At 36.3% G+C, this 24236-nt stretch overlaps 1 protein-coding gene across 2 annotated transcripts in view; it reads left to right on the plus strand.

Annotated features, from left to right (window-relative positions):
* LOC148939330 (serine protease 33-like) overlaps nucleotides 1-24236 on the plus strand; it is a 146512-nt gene that overhangs the window by 105261 nt on the left and 17015 nt on the right. For both annotated transcript variants that reach the window (XM_089107110.1, XM_089107111.1), the window contains 2 exons: nucleotides 18658-18903; nucleotides 22053-22135. In XM_089107110.1, coding sequence (XP_088963236.1) covers nucleotides 18658-18903; nucleotides 22053-22135 — 329 coding nt within the window. The remainder of the gene's footprint in view (nucleotides 1-18657; nucleotides 18904-22052; nucleotides 22136-24236) is intronic.

The following is a 24236-nucleotide window of genomic DNA, read 5'->3' on the forward strand; positions in this document are numbered from 1 at the left end:
AATATTTATCTCTCCATAAATTTCTTCAAAGCTTAGCCCCCCAGGAAATAATGAATGTTAATTAATTCCTTGTACAACATTTTTTTAAAGTTAGAAAAACACAAAGAATCAACTCAGCTTGTAAACAGCTTGCTAGGCTTAAAATATTTTGTTTTATTCAATGTGTTAATGTCTACATCGGTTATTGAATTCGCTGGAGTCCGAAACACTCTACTGTGGATGTGCAAACACTACGGAGATATCAGAAACTCGCAAAGACTAACCAGGTTCAAGAACCTGGGCCCCGAGAGTGAATTTAAGGCTATTTGGGCAATCGACTGGAATGGGATGATGCCATCCCTAAAAGAAGCACTCTCAGAAGGACCTACAGGCAGTGGCGTAATTCGTCAAAGTCCAGGGGGGGGGGGTAAATTTGGAGTCAATTTTCCTAAATCAAGTGAAATTGACAGTAAACACCAAATAAATAAGCCATTTGATGCGCTAAAGGTACTTTTTAGTACTATAAAAGTACTATAAAGGTACCTTATAGTACAATAAAGGTAAGTATGTACTAAAAAAAACTCATCTGATTCTGTTGATGCTTGAATTATGCAGGTTTATCTTAATTTTGACGAGATTTTGGAGGAAACTAAATTTCAGTTGGCGGGGCAAACTCGGGTCTGGGGGGGGGGAGGACAAACTGAGGTCTGGCAGGGGCAGTTGCCCCCTCTCCCATAGCAAATTAAACCCCTGCCTACAGGCCTATCCTCCAAAATGTCTTGGGATATAATTGTTTCAACATCTTTGAATAATACTCAAATCTGTCTCATTTTACTGTTTTGATCATTGCCCCCTTCCCTTCTGAAATATATAAACCCAGACAGTGACGGTTCTATGCCTGGGCAGGGGGAGGGGGCAGTTGTCCCCACCCCAGTTTTTATGACATATGACATTAAATTCCTTCTACCTTGCCTGCACCCTAGATTGTGAGGTCTAAAACTGCTTCTGCACCCAGAAATAACTTCCTGTATACCGGCCTGTGCCAACAAATGATTATTGAGGATTCATGTTTCAATTTATCTTTTTTATAGGCGACATGATTTTGTATTATCATGATGAGATCACATTGTAGAAACTAGGCGGATTTACATGTCCTTCGTGTCCTTTGTTTCGTTTTTCAAGATGGTGAGTTTCACTCGACATGAAAAGTGTATTCACGTCATTATATAGCAAGATTTACCAAATTGACTCTACGTAGATTACATTGGGTTTATTGCTGTAATTCCAAGAATGGATTTAATAAAGAATTTTGTGTTCAAACAAACAAGATACGAATGCTCAAGAGGTTCGGGAGGTCATCTTAGTACAAATGAAGTGCTGAAATTCACAAGAACACGTAAAGCATCCTAAACCTTTGCCTATTTAAACGGTAAAATGAAGGTCAAATTGAAACCCTCTTAAATAAGTTTAGAATATGCCTGTTTTTTAGCACTAAGATCTTACATCTAAGATCTTACATCTTTCTGCAAAGATTATCGTTTTTTAACTCATCTTTGTTCTAAGATCTTACAGCTCACTGATGTTAGCAAAAAGTGTGAAGAACGCCACTGTTCTGCCATATAGAACAATGGGGCCATTTTTTAGCACTAAGATCTTGCATCTTTCTGCAAAGATTATCGTTTTTTAACTCATCTTTTTCTAAGATCTTACAGCTCACTGATGTTAGCAAAAGTGTGAAGACCGCCACTGTTCTGCCATATAGAACAATAGGGCCATTTTTTAGCACTAACATTTTGCATCTTTCTGCAAAGATTATCGTTTTTTAACTCATCTTTGTTTTAAGATCTTACAGCTCACTGATGTTAGCAAAAAGTGTGAAGAACGCCTCTGTTCTGCCATATAGAACAATGGGGCCATTTTTAGCACTAAGATCTTACATCTTTCTGCAAAGATTATTGTTTTTTAACTCATCTTTTTCTAAGATCTTACAGCTCACTAATGTTAGCAAAAAGTGTGAAGAACGCCACTCTTCTGCTATATAGAACAATGATGAGAGAACTTTGATGATATACTCATCATTGTTCTCAGACTGCTGATCAGAGCCGAATGATTAAAGACGTTTGCAAAAAGACGACAAAAGATGTAAGATCTTAGTTCAAAGACTTCACTTTTAAACGTTTTCTGACAAAAAATGTAAGATCAATGACGAGCGAAAAAACAGGCCTATTATACTGGCCAATGGAAAAGTGCTCCCGAGGCAATTTACAGCAGGCGAACGCAAAGATGTCACTAGTGGACTGTGAAAATCTCTTATTTGGATTCTTTCAAATTGTTCCAGAGAATGATTCTTTCAAATCGATTAATTTTAATCAAAGTCTTTCAAAAGAAAAACGAAGCTTTTCTTACGGAATTGAAGAGCGAAGTTGAAATTGATAACGAACAAAAACTATTGCTTCATTACGCAGGACATATCTACAGAACTTGCTCAAATAAAGTGACTAGTGACATTATCCAATATCAGTTGAATATATAAAACTAGCGCTTTGCCGAAAATTGAGTTTACTTCAGTTTTTTAGAGATCTATAATTATATAATAGAACGTAGATATTATTGTCGGTGAAAGACTATTGAGAAACTTTACGGTCTTCTTTATTTCTTGCAAGTTTACTCATAGAATTTTCTGCTCCAAAGAGAAAATCCTTTTTTTTAGTTGTTTTTTTCTATTTATGTAAAGCACTAGTTTTAGTATTCTAAAAACATTGGAAAATATCACAAGTCAGTTTATTTGAGCAAGTTCGGTAAATATGTCTTGCGTAATCTGTGAAGCAAATATTTGTTATTTTTAAGTTTCATGGGCAGAAAAAGCAGAAAACAGGTACCTTGCTTTGGCACAACTCTCCATTGTCAAACAGTCAATGCTAACGAACTGTAAGTAAAGACCAACTCGGCCCAATAATAACTGAAACTCGAAAGGTAAAAATAATTTTGATAACAAAAGATGTATCAAAAGAATTGGCTTTTTATGCTGATTCCAAATATATAAGATTCAATAAGTTTAGTGTTACCTTCAAAAGCTACGAGCCTGAGAAAATTTGCGTCGAAAAAGAGAAGAGACATTCCCTAAAATTTAAAGAACCTTATTGAAAATCGCAACATAAGATTCAGCTTATCAGCGAACCCTAGTCTGGAGGTTTGAAGCTCCCATCTGCAAAATTTAGAATTTTGTATTTTTTGCCCCAAAAAAGACATTCTTTGTTCTTCCCAGGGATGATTTTATCGAGCCAATAGTAATAGAACATTAGGAGAGAGCTCATTTGAATGGAAACTAAAAGTTCTAGTGCCCCTTTTAAGTGACCAAAAAGATTGGAGGGCAACTAGCCCCCCTCCCACACCTCCCCCTAAATGTCTGATCAAAATTTTGAGATAGTCATTTTGTTCTACATAGTTGAAGGGTCCAATAAATGCACCTTTGGGGATGACATGACCCCCACAGCCCCCGGGGAAAGGCGGCAAGTTATGAAAATTCGCCCCTTGTTTACAATGATTTATTTGTCATTGGCAAATTTTCAGCGAGATTGGAATTCTCTTGTGATTTTGCTGTGGAGGGGGCAGGGGATTAGGGGTTATTCCACGGCAGAAATTTTCTATGGAAGTGTTATCCCCAGGAGAAATTCTCCACGGGGAAATTTTCCGCGTGAGAAACTTTCCATTGGAATAGGGGGGGGGGTTATTTACGTAAAAAATCCACCACATGGGGGATTTCTGGCATGATTCATAAGAATGATCAGAAATACATTAAATAACCGGTCTTTTTTTCAAATAAAAAAATGGCCCGGAGAATTTTTCAGACTAAGTCGTCCGCAAGAAATTTTCTGGGTGGGGGAATCCCCAGCAGGGATAGAATTGCCCGGGGATAATTTCCCAAAGGCTGAGAATTTTAAGCGGGAACTACTTTCTATTGTGCGGGAGGGGGAAACTTTCCATGTAGAGGGAGGCGGGTTTCCCGGCATTAACTGAAAAACGATCAGAAATTAAATAAAAAAAACAACAATTTTTTGAGCTGAAAGTAAGGAGAAACGTTTAAACTTAAAACGGACAGAAAGTATTCCGTATATGATAGGGACTGTCCCCTCCTCAATACCCTGCTCTTTGCTCTGAAGTTTGACCTTATGTCCCAATTCTTTAAGAGCAACTCCTAAAACACAGGGGCTTATTTAGTTAGAATCAGATGCTTCTTTTTAAATTACTAAACACATTAGCGTAGAGAGCAGTGTATTTAGGATGGGACAGCTCCTTTCATATACGTAGTAATTTTAAGTTTTAACGTTGCTTCTTACTTTAAGTTGAAAACACTTGTTTTTTATTCAATTACTTGAAAAGGACACTAGATATAACGATTTTATTTTGAATAAGCCCTTTCCCAATATTCTGCAAACGACTGGTTCGATACGGTCGTCCCTGGTATAAAAAAGAAAAGAAAAGAAGGAGACACATGAGTGGTTCCCATACAAGAAAGTGATTCTCCGTTTTTTTCAAGTGATTCCCCTGTATAAGGTTTTTTGATCATGGTGAATCCAATGGTGCACTTTTGATTTTGATCTGTCACCATTTTCGAGGAGTTTCAGGCTCATCTTCAAATTCACATGAGTTTATTTTCGGAATAAACTTTTAGAACTAAGATTAATCGAAATAATAGTTACCATTCCTGAATCAGCTTCATAAAAAAAAGATAAAAACAAAAACAAAAATAAAGCATTATGGTTTTGGTTCTCCACTAGTGATATGTCATCTTGATCGAAACAGAAGCTCCTTAGCCTTTTTTCCAAAAATATACAAAATCTGTTTCTTATATATATTTTTAAATTCTTCTTCTTTTTTTTTCCTGTGGTATTCGGTCCATACTGAAGTATCCTGGATATAACATCTTTCCTTAATTCCTCTGCATTTTCATTTTCTAGAAAATAAATTTGTTACCTTCATATATTTCTCACATAGTTTTCCTACATTTCCTTTCACTACTCCATCTATTCTAACCTTAAACTACTCATATAAAAGCTACATTCCGCGAGTGGGTAAGCAACGCGACCACATGTTGGAAAATGGTAGAAACAAGGCCGCGTCCAGAATTTTTATCGGCGGGGGTTTTACTCAAAGTTTTTTTTTCAGGGGGGGGGGGGTTTATACGAAAAAACCTCAAGAAACTTATACAAAATTTGTTTATATCCATTTGTGTTGCGTTTTTACGAGTCAAAAAAACATTTCGGGAGGGATTCAAACCCCCTACCCCCCCCTCTGGGTACGGCCTTGGGTAGAAAGGAGTTAAAGCTCAGCCTAAATTCCAGTTATATGTAGATCTTTTATTCGCTAAACAATGAGCTACTTCAGTTTTTTCCTAGCGGAGATGCTCCCATGAAAATGGCTCCCATATCTGTGTATCGAAACTATCGAATTTTTCAAGACTAGTAATCTAATGATACGATACCGATCATAATTAATTTTTTGTAATATCGATCGTGTGCTTTGCAACACCAGTAGTTGATCAATTAGTTAACATGTATTGATCAATTAGAAGGCGGTTTAATTTTTGGAAAGCGTAAAAGATAAAAGTTGCGCCACTATAGAGACGATAGTATTAATGACTATGTAAATATTTTCCCATTCCTTTTCTTTAGTTTCCATATAATAATAATAATAATAATAGTATTTTATCTTTAACCCGCTAAAGTAACAAAAGCGGAGTATAAATAGAAGAAAAAACAAAAAATGCATACAAAGTGACTAAATACACAGTAATACACAATAAAACACTAAATACACAGTAGAAGCACAGTAAAAGCACGAAATTAAAGAAGGAGGAGGACAAACCCATGATTAGCTGGGAGAGCCTTCACTGTCTGGGGGAGTTTGTCAGCAAGCCCAACTAGCTTTTCAATTATATCTGGAAGCCTACAAACTGAGACAAGGTTACGGTTCCGGTACCGCGGGGGCAAATACAGTAGAAAACGCGAAAACCGAAAATAATAAGAACGTAATGACCGAGTATCTTTTCGCCCAAGAATGGGACAAACGTCAGAAAGGAGCAAAAATTCATATGCTATGGATTAAATATTAAATTAAGTTCTGTCCAATAAGCTTTGATTTACCCAAGAAGTTTTTTTGGATGTTTTCCGTTTTACGTATAACGCTGCACCTGGAGTCACACAGGGTAACCGGTTTTACAACGGATCAAACAATGGAAAGACCAAAAATAGATATATAATTAGGGCTATTATATGTGCCCTCGGGGTCCTCCTTCATCTGGTGGATTGTAAGGGTAATGACTTATGTTGAAAAGAAACATACGAGTGGAAAAGGGAACTTTTAAATGGGGACCATCAGAGGGGGGGGGGGCGTCAAGAACCTAACTTTAACTGTATAGGAAGAACATAAAATCATTAGTCCAAATGCCAAGGCTATGCAAAATGGTGTTAAACTTCGATATGAATATTTATCTGTGAAAGAATATCTGTCGGCACCTCGGTGCTGTCTAAAATACCGTTCGCCAGACCATAGAGTAGCTGATTGTGTTAGTTTGGTTGCGAAGTGTGCACGCTGTGCGGGCCCTCATATATCCCCCAAGGATTCTCCCCGCCAGCTTGATGCAAGATGTGTCAATTGTGGTGAAAATCATGCCTCCTTTAGTCTTAGATGCAAAGTGCTGAGAGATATTGCCAAGAAGAAATGATAGGGCCTGTTTCGATTGTTTCGCTTAATATAAATGGTACTCGTTTAAAGGAGCATATGATTGAGGAATTGTGTGACCAGTTTGACATAGTATGCCTTCAAGAAAACCTCCTGACTTCTACTAGTATTAACGTGTTAAAAAGGAGTCGTAATCATTCCGTTTTTACAACTAATGCTGAGGTCACTTTTGGTAGACCTTCTGGAGGCCTCGCGTGCATTGTTAAGAATAACCTGAGTTTGCTCTCTCCAGTGTGTTATCGCAGTGATGAATTCATCCTTGCGGTTCGGTTCGGTAATACTGTGCTGATAAATGTGTATCTCCCGTGTAACAAAAAAACTATTTCCACTTTAAACGCGTATGTGAAAGCCTCGGCAAATCTTAAGGCTATTCTTGCGTCTGTTGTATCGACTGGTTATGATTTCATAGTGGTTGGTGACTTCAACACAGATATTACAAATAAGTCAGTTCGATCCGATATAGTCCTTGATGCTTTTTTCGCTTATAAAATAGTCAAGAAAAGCGTTGATTATTCATATATTCACCAATCCGAAAGTTTGTCTAATATCGACCATGTAGTTTCCTCGCCAAATATTAATGTATCGATTGTTCTTGCTCATGAAGACGATCGTGATATTGACCACCTCCTGATTTCGTTCTTTGCTTCACTAGTCGCTTTCTGTTCTACTAGACCATTTGCACAAAGTTCGAATAGGTTTTTCAGGGATAAATGGGGTAGAGCTAATTTTGCATTTTTTATTACTACGGTTTCTTCGTTATTGGGTTCTTTAAATAGTTCCTTACCATTTGCTTCAAGTTAGTGAATGCTACTGAAATAATAAGCAGTTTCTAAATGATTATTATGATAAAATAATTTGGTGCTTAAAACAAGCAGAGACGACTGCTGTTCCTCTAGAAAAGATTAAAGTTAAAACTAGAAAACCAGAACGGGTTTTGGACCCAGAATTAAAAGTTGTAAAGAATAAAGCTAAGTTTTGGCTACGAATATGGGTGTCTTGCGGTCGGCCAAATCGAGGAGTTGACTTCGATCTGAAGCAAAGCAAGCGTTCTTATAAAAAATGTTTACGGCAGTCTAGGGTATCTGGTTTTGATTTTCCTGCGTCGAGAAAGGAGTGGTCTCATGTTTCGAATTCGGATAAGCTTAGTAATGATTTTTCTGAAAGTCCTATAGCAGTTCATACTTGGGTGTCGTATTATAATGATATTTTCGGCAAGGTGAATCGGGAAGTTGAAAAGCTTTTTAGTAACCTTCTTGAGTCGTGTTTGCCTAATCGTATTTCTCAGAGTAATGTATTACCAGTCTCTACTTTTGATATTGGTCAAGCTATTAAGAACATGCAATCTAGCTCTGATGATCAAGACGGAATTTCGTCTTATCATCTAAAAGTAGTTTTCCCAACTTTGATAGATCACCTTCAGCTACTGTTTCAGATGTTTATCTACTTCTATGGTTCCCGACAGTTTTCTCTGTGGCAGAGTCACCTCGGTTTTGAAGCGTGGAAAAACTTCGTCAGTGTGTAGTTCTTATCGACCAATTACTGTTTCGTGCACTATTAGCAAAATATTTGAATATATTCTTCTCCCTTTCATTTCAAAAAATGTTAATTTTGGTGAAAACCAGTTTGGCTTTCAAAAAAGGCTGGGATGTCAGCACGCCCATCGTGTTCTAGCTTCCCTCCTGTTGCAATCTGTTAATGATAAATCTCCTCTTCATATCTGTGCTCTTAATCTTTCGAAAGCTTTCGATAGTATAGTCCACTCACATGCCCTCCATTCCCTTTTTTCCAACAATATTTACCTTTCTATTGTTGTTTTGTTACTGTACTGGTATTCTAACTCTTTTATTCGGGTAAAATGTAATGGAGTAGTTTCTGCTTCAAAGGTATTTCTTTGGCGTGGGGTCCGTCAAGGTGGTGTGGTTTCTCCAAATATTTTTAAGTTATTTATTGCTCCTATCCTTTCATCCTTGCCTTCGACTTTCATTTCTGATGTAATTGATGTCTTGTATCTTGCTTATGTGGACCATGTTCTCCTTGGCAGTCGTTCTAGGGCTGGGCTCCCACATTTTGTCAGCTGGATCTCAGACCAGTTCAGACGGATTGGGCTTATGTTGAACGTTTATAAGTGCGAATAAACTTCATTTAATTCGAGTGCGAGTCTCCCTCTTAACTGTGGTTTTTTCTCTATTCCCTGTGTCTCTTCTTTTCGGTGGCTTGGTCTTCACATTACTAATAATCTCAAAACACTTCGGGCTCTGACAGTTTCTAATGAAAAAAAAAAAATTCAGATAGGATATTCAAAAATTGTTGCAAATAGAGGGAGGTACAATAGAAAAGCGCTTGGGAAATTATATTCTTCATTTTGCGATCATTCTATTCTTTTTTTATCTGGTTTTCTTCCAATTCTGAAGCCTAAAGATCTGAATTCTATCCGGACTTATTATTTTAAATTTTATCGGTACCTTTTGTGCCTTCCTCGGTGGTTCCGGATCCGGCATCTAATATCGCGATTCGGCCTCCCAGATCTACGGTAAAAAGTGACTGTGCTTGCGGGAAAGCTGTCGTTATCTGCAGGTCTTACTGCGCACCATAATTTACGTCGTTTTATGTAAATAATTGTTAAGTGTGCGAGTTTGCTTTTTTTTTTTTTTTTTTTTTTTGTTCACGATGTACTCCGCTTCTTTTTCATAGTGGGTAATAAATAAATTAATAATTATTATTATTATAACGGAAAAGGTCCATTTTTTTTTCAGCCATATCCTATCTCCTTGGGGTACAGCTTCTCATGGGAACGAGTGAGAGTGCCCCTACCACTACTTATTCTAACCTCATGTATTCAAAAATAAGTCAGGTTACATTCTAGTTTGGCGGCTCCACAAAAAGAAAAATTTTAATAAAATAAAAGCATTACGACTGGATTTTTTATTTCAAATACTAATAAAGACAACACTGCCTTTCCATCACACAAAACTAGAGAAGATAACGAGGACATTTGTGAAGACCGTGAATTGAATGCAAGCTAGGTGGATATTTCAGCTGTATATGAAACAGCCGTAATCAGTGAAATACAATATAAAACAAAGAAAACAAACATGCTCAAAAAATCTCATCGAAAAAATAAATTTTAAAACTAAAATCATAAGATAAATCTGAAAGAGTCTCAGTTTGGCTAAACCCACTTGAGGTGAGGTAGCTTAGACTTTCAAAATTTAATTTATAGTTTTAGTCTAAAAATTTATTTTATCAGTTTGTTTATTGTTCATCTTTATTTATCTTTATTACTGACTTATTTCATCTTTAGTACTGAGCTGTCCTCCTATTTCATTCCCTTTTTTAATTTCCCATTCCCATTCCCTTTTTCATTCCCTCCTATTTCATTCCCTTTTCTAGCAAAGCGATGATTAAAAAAAAAGGTATCTTATTATTTTATAGAAAATGTGTCACACATTATTTTTACATGTTTAATTAAAAAATTCGACGGAAAAATCTGACCAATATAATTTTTGATAACCCTTTGCACGCGTTTATTCCTCCCCGCAACCATTAGTTTGTGCAACCCCTCAACCAATCAGTGCTCCAACTGAATTCAGCGCGAATAAAACTTCATTATGACACAAAAATAGTCTTCAATAAAAATAATAATCTAATAACCTAACCTAACGACCACCTAGCCCCCCCCCCCCCACCCCTCTCAGTTCGGATGCTCCCTAAATTTATACAAATGGAAAAAAGGAAAACAGTCACATTATTTAGTCATTTGATGCTTTGCAGTCATGTAAAACAAAGCATGTTATTCTCCAGATATTTCTGAACATTTAATGCAAACTGTGTTGTAACTTGTCCGCCTGAAACAAATATTCGCGAATTGCATCAATGAACAGTTTTTTTTTTGCCGTTTTGATGACTGTAACAAAAAAAAACTAAAACTAGATTAAAAAATTAAAAACTAAAAAATCAAATTAAACTGAGTTAAATTAAGAATAAGATAAAAAAGTAAAACAAAAATACTAATTTAAAAAAACTAAATAATTTACATGGTTGTTCCTCTTGCGTAGAAAAATTTTCTAGTTTTCCAATAAAAGTTGAATTTTTACAACTGAATAAATTGCTTGATAAAGCTACTAAAATTGCTTAAGGTTTATATTGCACGTGCAAGTTTTGGTATACAACCTTTTGTTTGTTGCAAGTTTGTTTTGTTTGTTGCCAGTGGAAGCTAGTTGAAAATGATGAAGAAGGACATCCTTTTCTCCTCCTTTTTTTAAGATCGTTTAGGAACTTCTTGAAAAAGTCTAAGCAATATCATATTTCTGGCTCGGTAAAAGAATAAGTCTGAAATCAAGGAATCCAGTGATATGAATATCTTGTCCTTTTTGGTGTAATTTATAGCTACTAGGCTTGTCGCGAAATCACTCGCTTGAGAGTGAAAATATTCCTTAATTGGTATGGTAAGTAATTGGCCATGAAAAGCAAGCATTGTTTTGGTGTGAGCCAAGAATGAGACTGATTTTTGTAACTAGTACCCCATACTCCTCTTTGTTATTCTTATAAGAAAAAGTAATCAACGATTTTTCAGCAAATACTTTCGCATTCGATTGCTGTAACTTAAACGAGTATAAAAGCGATTGATCCCACTCAGGCCTGTTTGGTTGAATAGTCGTTCCAGTTGAAGCCTCTAAAGCCAAGCGTTCCCGCTGAGGGAAATTTACGACTGTAACCAGGGTTGCCACCCAGCGAAAACAGAAATCACTAGATCTTAGTGATTTTTCGGTTGATTTAGTGATTTTCTTCAATAATCTAGTGATTCTTGAGCTGATTTAGTGATTTTTTTTAAAGGCAATATAGAAAATGACTAGGGGTGGTAACCCTGATTTAGTGGTTTTTTAAGACAATATAAAAAATCACTAGGGAGGCAACCCTGGCTGTACCTTGATGTCTCCCCTACCTTCTATAAGTGGGAGATCATCACAACATACTCTAACCGACGATATTTCCTTTCATAACACGCGCTAATCGGCGGGACAATCATTACAAAAAGTTTAAATAAAAAGCTTATTTTTCAAGGGCAAAGATCTTGTCCAATCCAATACCAGGAAATGTTCAGGATTGTTTATAAATAAATATTCTTTATTACCATATCAGCACACACCTAGCAGCAGACGTCACACAACAAGAATAAATGAAAACAGTAAAATGAATAAATGTAAAATTGAATTTGCAAAACTTTACAAAGAATTTTCAAGAAGTTCATCATTGTGGCTATTCACAAAGGACGATAGATGTCATTTTGATGCCGTTTTGAGTGGAGGACAAATAAATTGGCATGACAAAGTGAGACTCATCTGCGTGTTTTTGGCCGACTGATTTGTGCCTGTTGAAAATCCGTTAAAAGTTTGTGTTGGGCATCAGAGTTTAGGCATTCTTTTCCAAAACACATAGGAAGATGGTAGCACCTTTCAGATAGCTTCTGAAGCGTTAGTGTCTGCAGGCTTTCCTCATAATAAGATGTGTAATTTGCCTCAAGCATTGTTTGGAACGCCCGCTTCCGAATATTTTCAAGCTTTTCCATTTGCACAGCAATTAGACCTGCGTGCCAAATAGGCAGGGGCGTCGTTTGGATGGGGTGGGGCAGTTTCTCCCCTCAATAATGTGAGTAAAAAATTATTATTTGACTAAACTTGACTATCCGGATATGGACCCCTCTTGCCCCTCCCCCCCGCCTCCAACAAAATGCTGGAGATTCGCCCCTGTAAATAGGACAAGCATATTCTGTTAGCTACTGGACACGCATACAGTAAACGTACGTTCCAGTCAGGCACTTACATGAGTATTTATCTTGAAGCAGGGAGAACAGCTTAAAAGATATACTATAAATAAACTGACCATGTGGAAAATATAAGAAACTATTGGATAAATATCAAGGTTTTGAGAATGAATGGGGTAATTGGTCCAAAGGCCCCCACTCATGGTGAATGTGCCATTATTGACATTGTAGTGTTTAATTTTTTTCAATATGTCAGTATGGAATTATCCATGTACGCTTCTTAAAAAGTCACTCGATAACTTACATGATCAGAACATTTTTCTCATATTTTGGTATCGACCCTTATCCTAGAGGAATATCCTAATAAACGCACAAAGTTAAGATTGAATTGAGTACTTTGAGACTAAAATGAGAATAATAGACCTCAGGTGCACACGGGAATATATTTTGGAGGGACACAAAATTGGGGAAGGCACAGATTAGAACAAATATAGGCGAATTATGCTAAAAACATAAGAAACTAATGGAAATGTCGTAAAAGGCTCGAAATTTATGATGAAGGACCCGAGGTCCCCCACGCTGTATATGTGCATAGTGTACTCAATCAGCTTGGCCTTTGAACGGCTCAATTGTCAGGTGAATGAATCAAACCAAAAATACTTCAAGCTATTGCGGGGGAGGCGAGTTCCTTCAAGGAGAAGGTCGAATAGTTGTTCCTGTTGGAGCCGGGCAGTTTTTCTAATCTTGTATGTTGAAAAACGAAAAGTTGGAATTTATAAAACTGTGTTTGTGTCCATATCTTGGATTTTCAGTAAATTTTGCAAGGTAGTAAGAACTTTCCATCTTAATCGTTTTTTTTTTGATTGAAAAAATTTCAGTAAGGATAGTTGAAGTTTATTTGAATTTTAATTAGCATGCCTGGGGAATTTTGAAAGTTATAGATTTATCATTGTCTGTTTCAGGAAGAACAGTATTTCAAGGAGCAAAAGCGTGTTGGGGAAGATTACACGTTGAACAAACTGGTAGGACGGAATACCATCTTTAAATAGAACGACTCATTAGTGCTTGTATGGATTAATCTTATGGGGAGAGATTTGGGGTCATTAGCAGAATTTTAGTAAAGTAATAGCAATTTTATAAGAAAACGAAAGAAGCAAGCGCCAAATAGTTTATTTATAGTTATTAAGGTTGTCCTGAGCATAATACGAGAAAACACAAAATATATAACAGAGCGCTCTCCTTATTTATAAATTTGGAAATTCTGGATATAAAAACTGTAATATCGAGAAGTTTGTTGACATTCTTTGAGCTGCAATGGTCGTTACGGTATCTCACAAATACAGGCTGTTACACTTCTATTATATGTTCTAAAGAACTCTACATATATTTTGTAAAAAAAAAAAAATAAAAAAAAAAATAAAACTCTAATTTCGTATAGTGAAATTTGTAGTACATGCAATTTTTTTATTATGTCCTATAGTCTTGGGATCTATTGTAGTTACCAGCTCTATGTGTAATTCTATGGCTGAATGGTTGTCACATTACTAAATGCCTCAAAAATCAAGCATTTATTAGTTTGTTCTTTTTTCGTTAAATACTTGGTTTACTTTACAGAATGAATAAGAACCTGGTTTATAAGGGGCTAATACCTCTTTACGGGTGTAGGGGGCATCTTTGAAATTTGAAACTGTAACCTGAATGAGATTAAGATTTAGGTGAAAAATAAAACATATGTTAGAAAAGTTCTTCAGGATTAACTCAAATAAAAAGTTACAAGTATCTTGAAATTAATCTACATATATAAAATAGTGTATAATATATTTTGTATAACATTATGGGTACACCCAATAAGAAAAAGAGCGATTATTGTCCTCTGTGTTTGAAAATATGCTTTAATTTCATTGGTATATTTTTTTGACCTGTTTTCTAAGCCATTCGCATCATTTTTCAGTGCTAGCCAGAAAGGGGAGTACCACAGATTTTTACCCTTATTGTATTTAGCTGCTGTCGCTATCTCAAATTTTAGACCGGTATAGAAAACGAGAAACCTGATTAGTTTTATCAGAATCAGAATCATTTTAATGAAAACAGCTGTCATAGACACATTAAAAAAAATGCACTAAAAGGCGCTGTTTTTTACATGAAAACTTTTTTACATGAAAACATTTCTCTACATTTCATTAAAAGCACTTGTAAAAAAAGGAACAAAGGAGTTACTAAGTCTGTTTGTGCGGCACGATACGGGCATAAGTTTGCTTTTGCTTCTGGTATTTGCGCGGACAGGCGTTTTAGGTGGTAATATTGTCCTATGTACAGGACTAGACAATAAAAACTGGCCAAAACGAATCATCAGCTGAAAATGGCGATCACTAAGGCTTGGTATTTTAAGTGACTTTAGAGCGGAGCTGTAATCTTCATATTTGTCACAAAGAGTGATCTTTACAGCTCGTTTCTGGATCCCCTCCAAATCATCACTTAAGTAATCTATGTGATGAACTTATGGGCCCCAGACGGGACACGCATATTCAAGGATGGGTCGAATAAAAGTGAGGTACGCTGTTTTCAGCTGATGCACTGGAAAACCTAGGCGGCGCATCGCCACCAGTGTCCGCATAGCATAATGTCCCTTCTTAACCAGCTCTTGTACATGAATAGAGAACGAACAGTCCACACTAAAGGTGACGCCCAAGATAGTCGCACACGAAGCAGAAGGGAACAAAGTTGCGGGGCAGGTAAAATCGCGTTTAAGTGGGTTGAACCTGAAAACCTTTGATTTATTCTCATTAATTTGAAGACTGTTAGCAGTACACTGTGATTTAAACTGATCGAAAAAATTTGGGTCGAACTGGGCTACAGCTTGCGAATCCTTTACGTGGTATTTAAGAAGCGCAGACAAATCATCGACGAATTTAAAACGATCGTCAAAGTCAGAAAGTACATAGTTGATAACAGCCAGGAAAAGAAGAGCTGCTAATATGGTACCTTGTGGGGCGCCACATGTAATTTCCACCCTTTCCGATTCAATATCATCGGGAAAATGGGCGTACACTTTTTGATACCTGTGACGTCAGAAATCAACTACTAATTGGAGGATGTGCTTACGGGCACCCATTGACTTGAGATTCTGGGCGGCAAGAGGGTGCTTGATCAAATCAAATGCATTTCGGTAGTCTACCAGAAGTAAATCTACAAACGAGCTTCCAAACTCCAACCATTCAACTACTAGGTGATAAAGCCGTACTAAATAAACAGACGTGCTGCATCCCTTCAAGCAACCATACTGGAAGGGGTCAAGTGACGGTGAAATGTCCCTGAGAAGTTCACGATATATGAAAGATTCTGCAACTTTAGCAAAGTTCTCGTATAACATACTGCGTATACTATGTTTCTCTGTGCATATGCATATTATGAACTGACAAATTTAGGACAAATAGAATATAAAGAGTTTTTATTGAGGTTTTCGGTAAAAATATATGATAATAATTATTTAGGATTTAAATCTTCAAATAGCATTATTACATTTTAGTTTAATGGTCGTAAGAGCATTCAAATCAGTACTGTCTCAACTTGTTTTTACATACCCTAAATGGTCGTTTTATTGGTGTTTCTTTATTTTCATACGCCATACTTCCCAAATATGCTAGTGAATCCTAAAATTTGTCAAATAATCTTGACAAAAATTATTATTTTTTATTCCTTTATTGAAGCAAAAATAGGGTGTGCCTCTTTGCAAAATTAAACATAGAGGAATAAGAATCACCGAAACGGATATGCAGTCTGACATTTTGAAAAAATTAAAGGAGAGTGAAGCGTAATGAAAAATACATGAGTTTGGGGAATACACCCTTAAAACCTTCCCCTTGATTACGTCTATAAATGAGTGGGATTACGTCTGCCAAATATAAACTATCTCCAATCAAACAGAAAGGGTTACTTAAAGCTAAATATCCTTTTTTCTTCGCAGCCGATGCCCTATTTCTAAAGCAGATAGCTGCGTCTTAATCTGCCTTTTCCTGAAAAAGCTAGTGAAGTAATCAAGTAACATCGGATAGAACCATAAAAAAGATCCTTAAAGAATTCCCTGGCACTGTACGCGACCGAATCACATACAATGGTGCATCCAAGGGTGGGGGCGAGGGGGGCGCTTGCCCTCCTCCCCCTAACATAGTCTAAAGTAGTGTAATTTACTTATTTAACTCAAGTTTGCATTAATTAAACTTGCTCCTAACGCAAGTTTGTCGGATCTACCTATTTTGCGCCCCCCCTCCCCAAATTATTTTTTTCGGATCAACCTATTTTGCCCCCCTCAAAAAATCCTGGATCCGCCCCTGATCTCATAACCCACGGTTGGCAGGAACGAGTACTGTACATCCACTACACCAGTACCAGGGTAATAGTCGGGTTGAACTGCAAACAAGAAGATATTTTAATACCTGATGTTTCATCTTGGAAACACCCATACAAAAAGAAAAAAAAGGATAATTGGCGTTTTTGTTTTGTTTCCTTGTTGTATTGTTTCCACTTACGCTGTATATAAGTGAAATGCTCTCTTACCAAAGAACTTTGAACCTGCCGCTATGAATCTTTTATTTTCATTTATTGCGAAAAAATAATTTTCACGGACAGAGTGTCCATAACAGGCTACAATTTGTTTTCAATTAATTACTTACAATGGAAACCTTACTTGTGTCTACATTGCTTACTGACTTATGGTGGAAACTAGAGACTCTTTTCCGGCACCAATCAGCACTGGAACAATTTTCAAAAGACTCCTTTCAGCCAGACTTTGACCTATGAGTGTCCATATCCTGCTGGAACTTGTCTTCAGCACAGGTTCCTTTTAGAATGCTATTGCTGTTTTCTGTTCATATACCAAAATAGCAGATTTCAAACGCATTTTAGCTAGTGTAATATTTAGTTAACCCGTAATGTTCTAAACACGCATTGATTCTAATCTCACTTAGTTAATTTTTCTGGAAAGCGATAAATGAAGACTTTCCTTCAGTGGCGCAATTTTGTCAAAATCGTGGGGGGGGGTTGGGGAGGGGCAAAGTCGGGGCCAATTTTCCCAAGTCCAGTGAAAATGACATTGAAAACTGAAAAATTAGCCATATATTAGCATAAAGGCAAAGATATACTACAGAAAATTGACCTGTTTCTGTGGATGCTTGAATTATGCAGGCTTATCTTAGTTTTGACAAGATTTTTGCAGAAGATAAATTTCAGCTGGGAAGGCAAACTGAGGCTGGGGCTGAAGGGGGTGATTGCTCCTTGCTCCTTTTGCAAATTTCGCCCCTGCTTTCCTTATATACCAGGTGAAGTTAAGTTGATAGCGCTCCCTATTTCTTCAATATTAGGCATATTTATGGTGATCAATCCAAATTTTTCTAATGATAATAATATTTGTGAGTTTCAGAGACCTCTCATATTCCCTTCCCTTCTTTAGAATGATTCTATTCAAAGTATGATAGAAAACATAACTTCACTGAAAAAAAAAACAGTTTAAAAGTAGGATCGATTGATAGTTTTATTAAACAATTATCTCAAGACAAATACGTCATCATATTCTTGAAAAAAATGCTAAAAAAAAGTACCCAGAATTTTTTTTTGCAATTTTTTAAGGTACCGAAGGAAAGGCACTTTTTTAACTGACTCGGACAGAGTATCCCAGGCAGCATGAAAGAAAGTCAGGGGATTGAAGTCCGTTCTAACTAACAGTGACTGGAATTCGAAAAATACTCAATTTTTTTTTACCTTGGGGTGGGTATCAGTGGCTTGACTCTGCAAGCTCAGCCCCCGTAAGTCTGGGGAGCTTACGGTTAAACAAATTCCCACGTAACACATGAATTTCAGATGCTAGGTGAGGCGAGAAACGCCTAGTCCTGCTGCAAAATCACGAAGAAGTGACATATACTCGCAGCGGAAGAGATTCTCCTATCGTTTTGCTTTAGTATTTATATTTTTAGTATCTAGTATATTCAAATTGCTAATGCTCAACTTGTATTTTGGTCGGAATGTGTTTTGATTTTCGATGTCTGAATATATTTTATATTATTCTTAAAATCTTTACATATATCTGTGACAATTGTCTCTCTATTATTGTAACCATGGGAGGTTACCGTTATCTATTTTTCCAAAGTTATGTTGGATAAATAATAACTCGGATTTATTTTTAGTCAATGCAGACAAACGAAGGTGGCTCTTCGGTGACAATAACAAATGTTATGCAGGGAAATGCGAATTTTTCGTCCTCTGCTGGCTCACTGGGGGTCTCGTTGAGAGTGGCTGTGGGGGATTTTTCTATGCATGTTGTGTAAGACCAAGAACTAATGGGAATGGGCTGAGTGCTCCGTCACCAACCTCTTACCCTGAGCTGGATTATTCGTCCCAAAAGAATTACGGACCAGTCATTAACGATCCAGGTATGACGCTTCTATTGCTTAATTTGTTTGTCTTGTGATAACCGTGTTAGTTTATTGATTCACCTCAAGGAAGAAGACACTGCAGGGAAAACCATCAGAATCTTGAAATTCCAGAGGGAGAATAAACCTAACGCTTCGGGGCAAAGCAAGCCCTTTCAGGCAGTTGCCTAACCTCATCGTAAAGTTATCGTTTTGATAACTAAACCTTAGACTCCCAAAATGGATGGAGCTGCTCCCTAAAGAGTGTTAAGAGACCCTACTAGGGTGAGATTAGGATCCCTAATAAGCATTAATTGATCTTTAAAATAATATTTAAATTATAGTTTACTAGTTTTTTTCGGATTCCAAGGAAAAAATGTCGCTACATAAGACAGAGAAAAAGAAGTAGATGCTTCAATTTTGTGCCAAGGCTTCATCGGTATCGCAATATAATTTCTTTTTTGAACATGTATAACAGAACCGTAAAATTGAGGAATAATATTTGACCCTTATAGCTTTTAAATATGTTATATTTAGTAGGGAGTTCCTCTCTAAATTTTGAGTTTACTCCTGGTTGCCTCCCAATCAATATTTTTCCAACTCCTATCTGAAGGTAGATTTTCCCAAGCTGATTTATCAGGCAAAAATATCCCTTTTCCTAATAATTTTTGGATATGTAATACTTGATGCGTTGCAACATTTTAAATTTTAATTATCCCATGGGCTCCCTGAAAAAGGAACTTAGCCCCTTGTAAGCTTGAGCATTGATAGGGGCGTGGGCTGTAACGACAACCCATGGGAAATAGTAAAATATTTAAACACTGGTAAAGACATAGCTTCTGATAGTACTTAATCTCCTCCCTCCCTAAAATAAATTTGTTGGCGGTGATCATGCTGTTAAATCACGTATTTATCTTTCCTTCTAAGTTTTATCTACATTAAAAATTAATATTACTGGCTTTATGCTTAGTTTCAACATGTTGGCTTATAACAACTTAAATGGACACCTTCACTGTACAAAAATGTGCGACATTTTTTTTCCCTGGAGTTGTACCTGGTGGTATCTGGTGAAGAGGATCGTTAATGCATATGTCGTGGAAGATTTCTGCTAGCCGGTATGAAGACATTCTGCAAGGAGAGAAAAGTGAAATGTTACACGTTAAACTTGTCAAATTGTAAATTGCCCTCATCTTTAACAAGATGTTGTTTGGTGTTCACTTGCTTAATTTAAATATCACCAATAATTATTAGGTATCATTCGTCCGAAAAGTTCCTCCTGTAGAGCGTTGGGCTTATAACTTTAAACTGTAATATTTTTATAATTTCTTTGACAAGTATGCTTCATTTTTCGTGCCAAACCTAAATATTCAGCATTTTTTTTAGCGGCGAATTTAGGAAAAGCTCACGACACATCCTATCATTCTTTAATGTGCTTCACATCTACTTTGATTTGGTGCAATGACTCCGATCTTTGATATTTGCGAGAATTTGGCTTCACATTCTTTATATTTCGTTTCAACTCACCCACCATAGTCAGCAATAGCCTGCTATAGTTGCTGAACATAGAGAGGGACAGTAACAACTGGTGTATGCATAAAATTTGAAGAGGAACTATACTTTAGTATTTGCCTCCGCCTTTTTATGATTTTCGTTTCAACCCACCCAACATAGTCAACAATAGCCTACTATAGTTGCTCGCCATAGTAAGTGATAGTAACTACTGGTGTATGCGCAAATTTGAAGATGAACTACACTTTAGCTTTCAATTCGTAAGTATTGAAGGATTTATTCTTCTTTCACTTCTAGTTTGGTGGGTTGAACTAACATCTGTAGAGTTGAAATTAAAAGCATTAGTGGTCTGTCTATGTCAAAATTTGCGATGCAATTTCAGTTGATAGCATATATTCACAATGTAGAAGGTTAAAACAGCCCCGTAGTGAGGAATTTTTAGCAAGGGGCAGCAGTCGCATTGTACTTCATATAAATGATCACACGAATTACGTTCATATATTATATTGCGTTATCACAGTGCTGCGAGGTAAATTTTTCGTTAGGAGGCTGGATGACAAACTAGTCACAACGAACGTCTATTGTTACTTGAGATTATACTAAAAGTCAAAGAGTATGGGAAGCTGATGAGAGAGGAAGCTTTAACTTGGATATTAATTAAAAGCACAAGCACCGTTGCCAATATTACATTATACAGTGGAACTGACACTTTTCGAAATTTATTAAATAATGATTTAATAAAATCTGAAATACAACTAAATGCTAAAATTCACAATAGGTCCATCCAGAGACTTCCCTATTTTCCAGGAAGCAACTCTTTTGTTTAAGACTATATTTTGTTAGTTATGAAATAAATTCGTGTAGGTTACGATGAGATAACGGTTTATTTTATCAATAAACGACTATCACGAGCTAAAAAAACACTGCTGGATTCGCGTTTCAAGTCAAACAGTATTCTAATCAAAACAAGAATCATTAGCATAACCTAAATCATTAAGAATAAGAGACACAATTAGAAAAAGCTGATACCTACAAAACGGCTTTGGTAAAAAAAAAAGAAATTTAAAATAGAATTCAAAACTTGAAATAAATAAAGCTAGAGTTCAACAAACATCACAAAGAAAAAAAAAATGGCAGTTTAAGGAGTGATTATAATCATTGTGGCAATACACGAGCAATTGGAAAAGAGACGAAGAAAATAGAGATGGTGTGCAGAACGCTGGCTAGTTAAGGAAAAAAATGCTTCTATTCACCTTTAGTTTATTGCGCTCTTTTTATGAAAGTATTTCATTTTCGGACAATATTAAACGATAAGAAAAAAAGTATTTGCATATGTTATTTTGCTTCGTAGTCATAGATGGCATTGTAGTAAAGTGAATGACCCTTGACTAAATTTACAATTTAGCACCTATTATCGGCCACTTTACACATTCAATGATGGTTTTACTCCGCAAATCACAAAGATATTGGAACTGTATAATTTATTTTTGGAACTTAAGCAGTTTCTTGAGATCCAAACTTCTCGAAACTGACCGTTTTTTAAGGTGCTTCTGTGTATGGCAGAAAAAGCTCAATTTTCTGGAAATGCAAATATATATTCTGCTTAGAAATGATGTAATCGAATACATTGTTTGGGATTTTCAAATATATTTTTTTTTCAGCTTGTGGACAACCAAATGCACAGACGGCCACCCGTCGAATTGTAGGTGGCGAAGAGGCAGGCTTTGGAAGCTTTCCATGGCAAGTAAGAGTATAATGATTTATTTAGAAGAAAATATCCCAGTTTCAATTTTCTTTTCTCATCACTTCATTCTAGTATGTTCTTTTTGTTTGGCCAAGAAGCACATTTTTCGGTGGTCTATCATCCTTCAATCACTTACTAATAATTTCTTATTCAATCAATGAACATTCAACAGATTAAGGGTGATGCTTCAAATCCCCAAATTAAACAGTTAGGAATAAATTTAATGTAATTTACCGTTTAAAATATATTTTTATATGTCCAGGAACATGGTAGCAAACATAGTTATTTGTGGTTAATGGTGTAGCGTAATACTGGGAAAAATTCTTAGAATATCTTAGAGAATTTGTTGATGATTTTCTATCTTTTAATGACCATACTGGATTTATTGGTTGTAAACTAGCGAGGAATATTGGCACGACGTGTTAATCGAAGCATATGTTTCCACCAGCTGTTCTAAGGATGTCACTTGTTTCATAAATACAAGATTATATCGTATATTGCGTGAATGTACGGTTATATACTATTTCTTTGCAGCTATAAATTTTATATATTTGCCAGAATAAAGCTATGCGACTATTGACTGATAAAAATCCAAGAAAATCTGTGAGATGATTATAAAAACGTATATACTTTATCTTTTTATAGAATCATAAATTCTAATGACCTTATTTCTGTTTAAGTTTAATAATGGTGCTCCTTCGGATTGATTTTCAACTAGTTTTAACCCCAGTTTATATGGGTATGACACATGGAATTCTAGAAACTAAGGAAACTGAAGGGTATTACGATGAGATATTCATTTTCTATCCGTCGTCTTGGACATTTAGTGTGGGGTGACTTTTCAGATGAACTGAAGTGAGTGGAGGAAGCAAGGGAGCTTCGTGCCTCGTTGACATGTTAATGTTTACGTAATTACTTTGGGAGATTATTTGAAAGAAACTACGTTTTCGAAAGAGTTAAAGTGGCTGAGTTACAAGTTCGAACCTTAAAACGTACAGGGATTAGGAGGTACAGTTGGGGGGCTGCTTTTGCAGCCTCTTTTGTTAAGGTTTTTTAAGTCCTGTAGCCTGCAATCAGTTGGTCGTACCAAGTTGATCACATTATAGCTTGTTATCGGTTAAGGAAAAATCTTCTGTAAAAAATCCAGCAAACAGGCTCAGTACTGTTTCTAATCAAAGAGATGCAATAGGATGTTCTTACGGTAAAAAATTCAAGCAGACTTCGTTCGTGTTGCAAAGAATTTCTTTGCAAGGGAAAAAGCGGGGGTTGAGGGGGGAGGTAGACCCCCAAAAAACAAAAGAGACTGGAAAAGGGGGGGGGGTGGGGGGCGGTAGCCCCCCAACTGTACCTTCTAATCCCTGTAAGTTTTAAGGTTTGAACTTGTGACTCAGCCTCTTTAACTCTTTCGAAAACTTTTTTTTCAAATAATTTCTGCACGTTTTTGTACAGTTTATTGCTTATTATTGCTTGACTAACTGTTAGCTGATCGTGTCAGGAGTTAAAGTTGGGGGGCTGCCCCCCCCCCCAACCCCCCGCTTTTCAAGATTCTTGTGTTAAAACTTTTAATTCCTGAATACTCAAATCAAATGCACAGTAAAATTTTCTTTTTTCAACTTTTCTTCGAGCTTACGAGTAGACGGCATGTTTTGAAAGCAGGGAAGACTTACTTGTAAGCTGAAGGCCGACTGTGATATTCTTCTGGAGACGCATGTAAATCTGAAGAATTTAGAAGATAGTATTTAGAAAAGAAACTGAGTTTCTTTTTTAAAATTTAAATTTAAGAGATACTACTTTAAATTCATTATATAAAAAATGTACTCTGACGGGGAATCAAACCCAGATCTTCCGCATTACAGACAGGAATATTGACCACTGTACTATCAGAGATTCTTGTTGAATTATTTTTAGTCTCTGCAATCTATTTTCGACGCAAGCAAATACAAAGTAAGATTTTCGTTTTTCGACAAAAAAAACTTCTTGGAAAGAGCTGGAATTTTCGGAAGCTTGCAGTCGGTCTTGTCAGGTTAAGAGGACTATTTTGATCTAATTTAATAATGAAATACTATGCTTTTAGGAATTTCAAAAATTAACATGGGCTCTT

Source organism: Artemia sp. Qi Xiang Cuo, chromosome 21 (genome assembly GCF_049724085.1).
Source record: "Artemia sp. Qi Xiang Cuo chromosome 21, ASM4972408v1, whole genome shotgun sequence".
NCBI lineage: Eukaryota > Metazoa > Arthropoda > Branchiopoda > Anostraca > Artemiidae > Artemia > Artemia sp. Qi Xiang Cuo.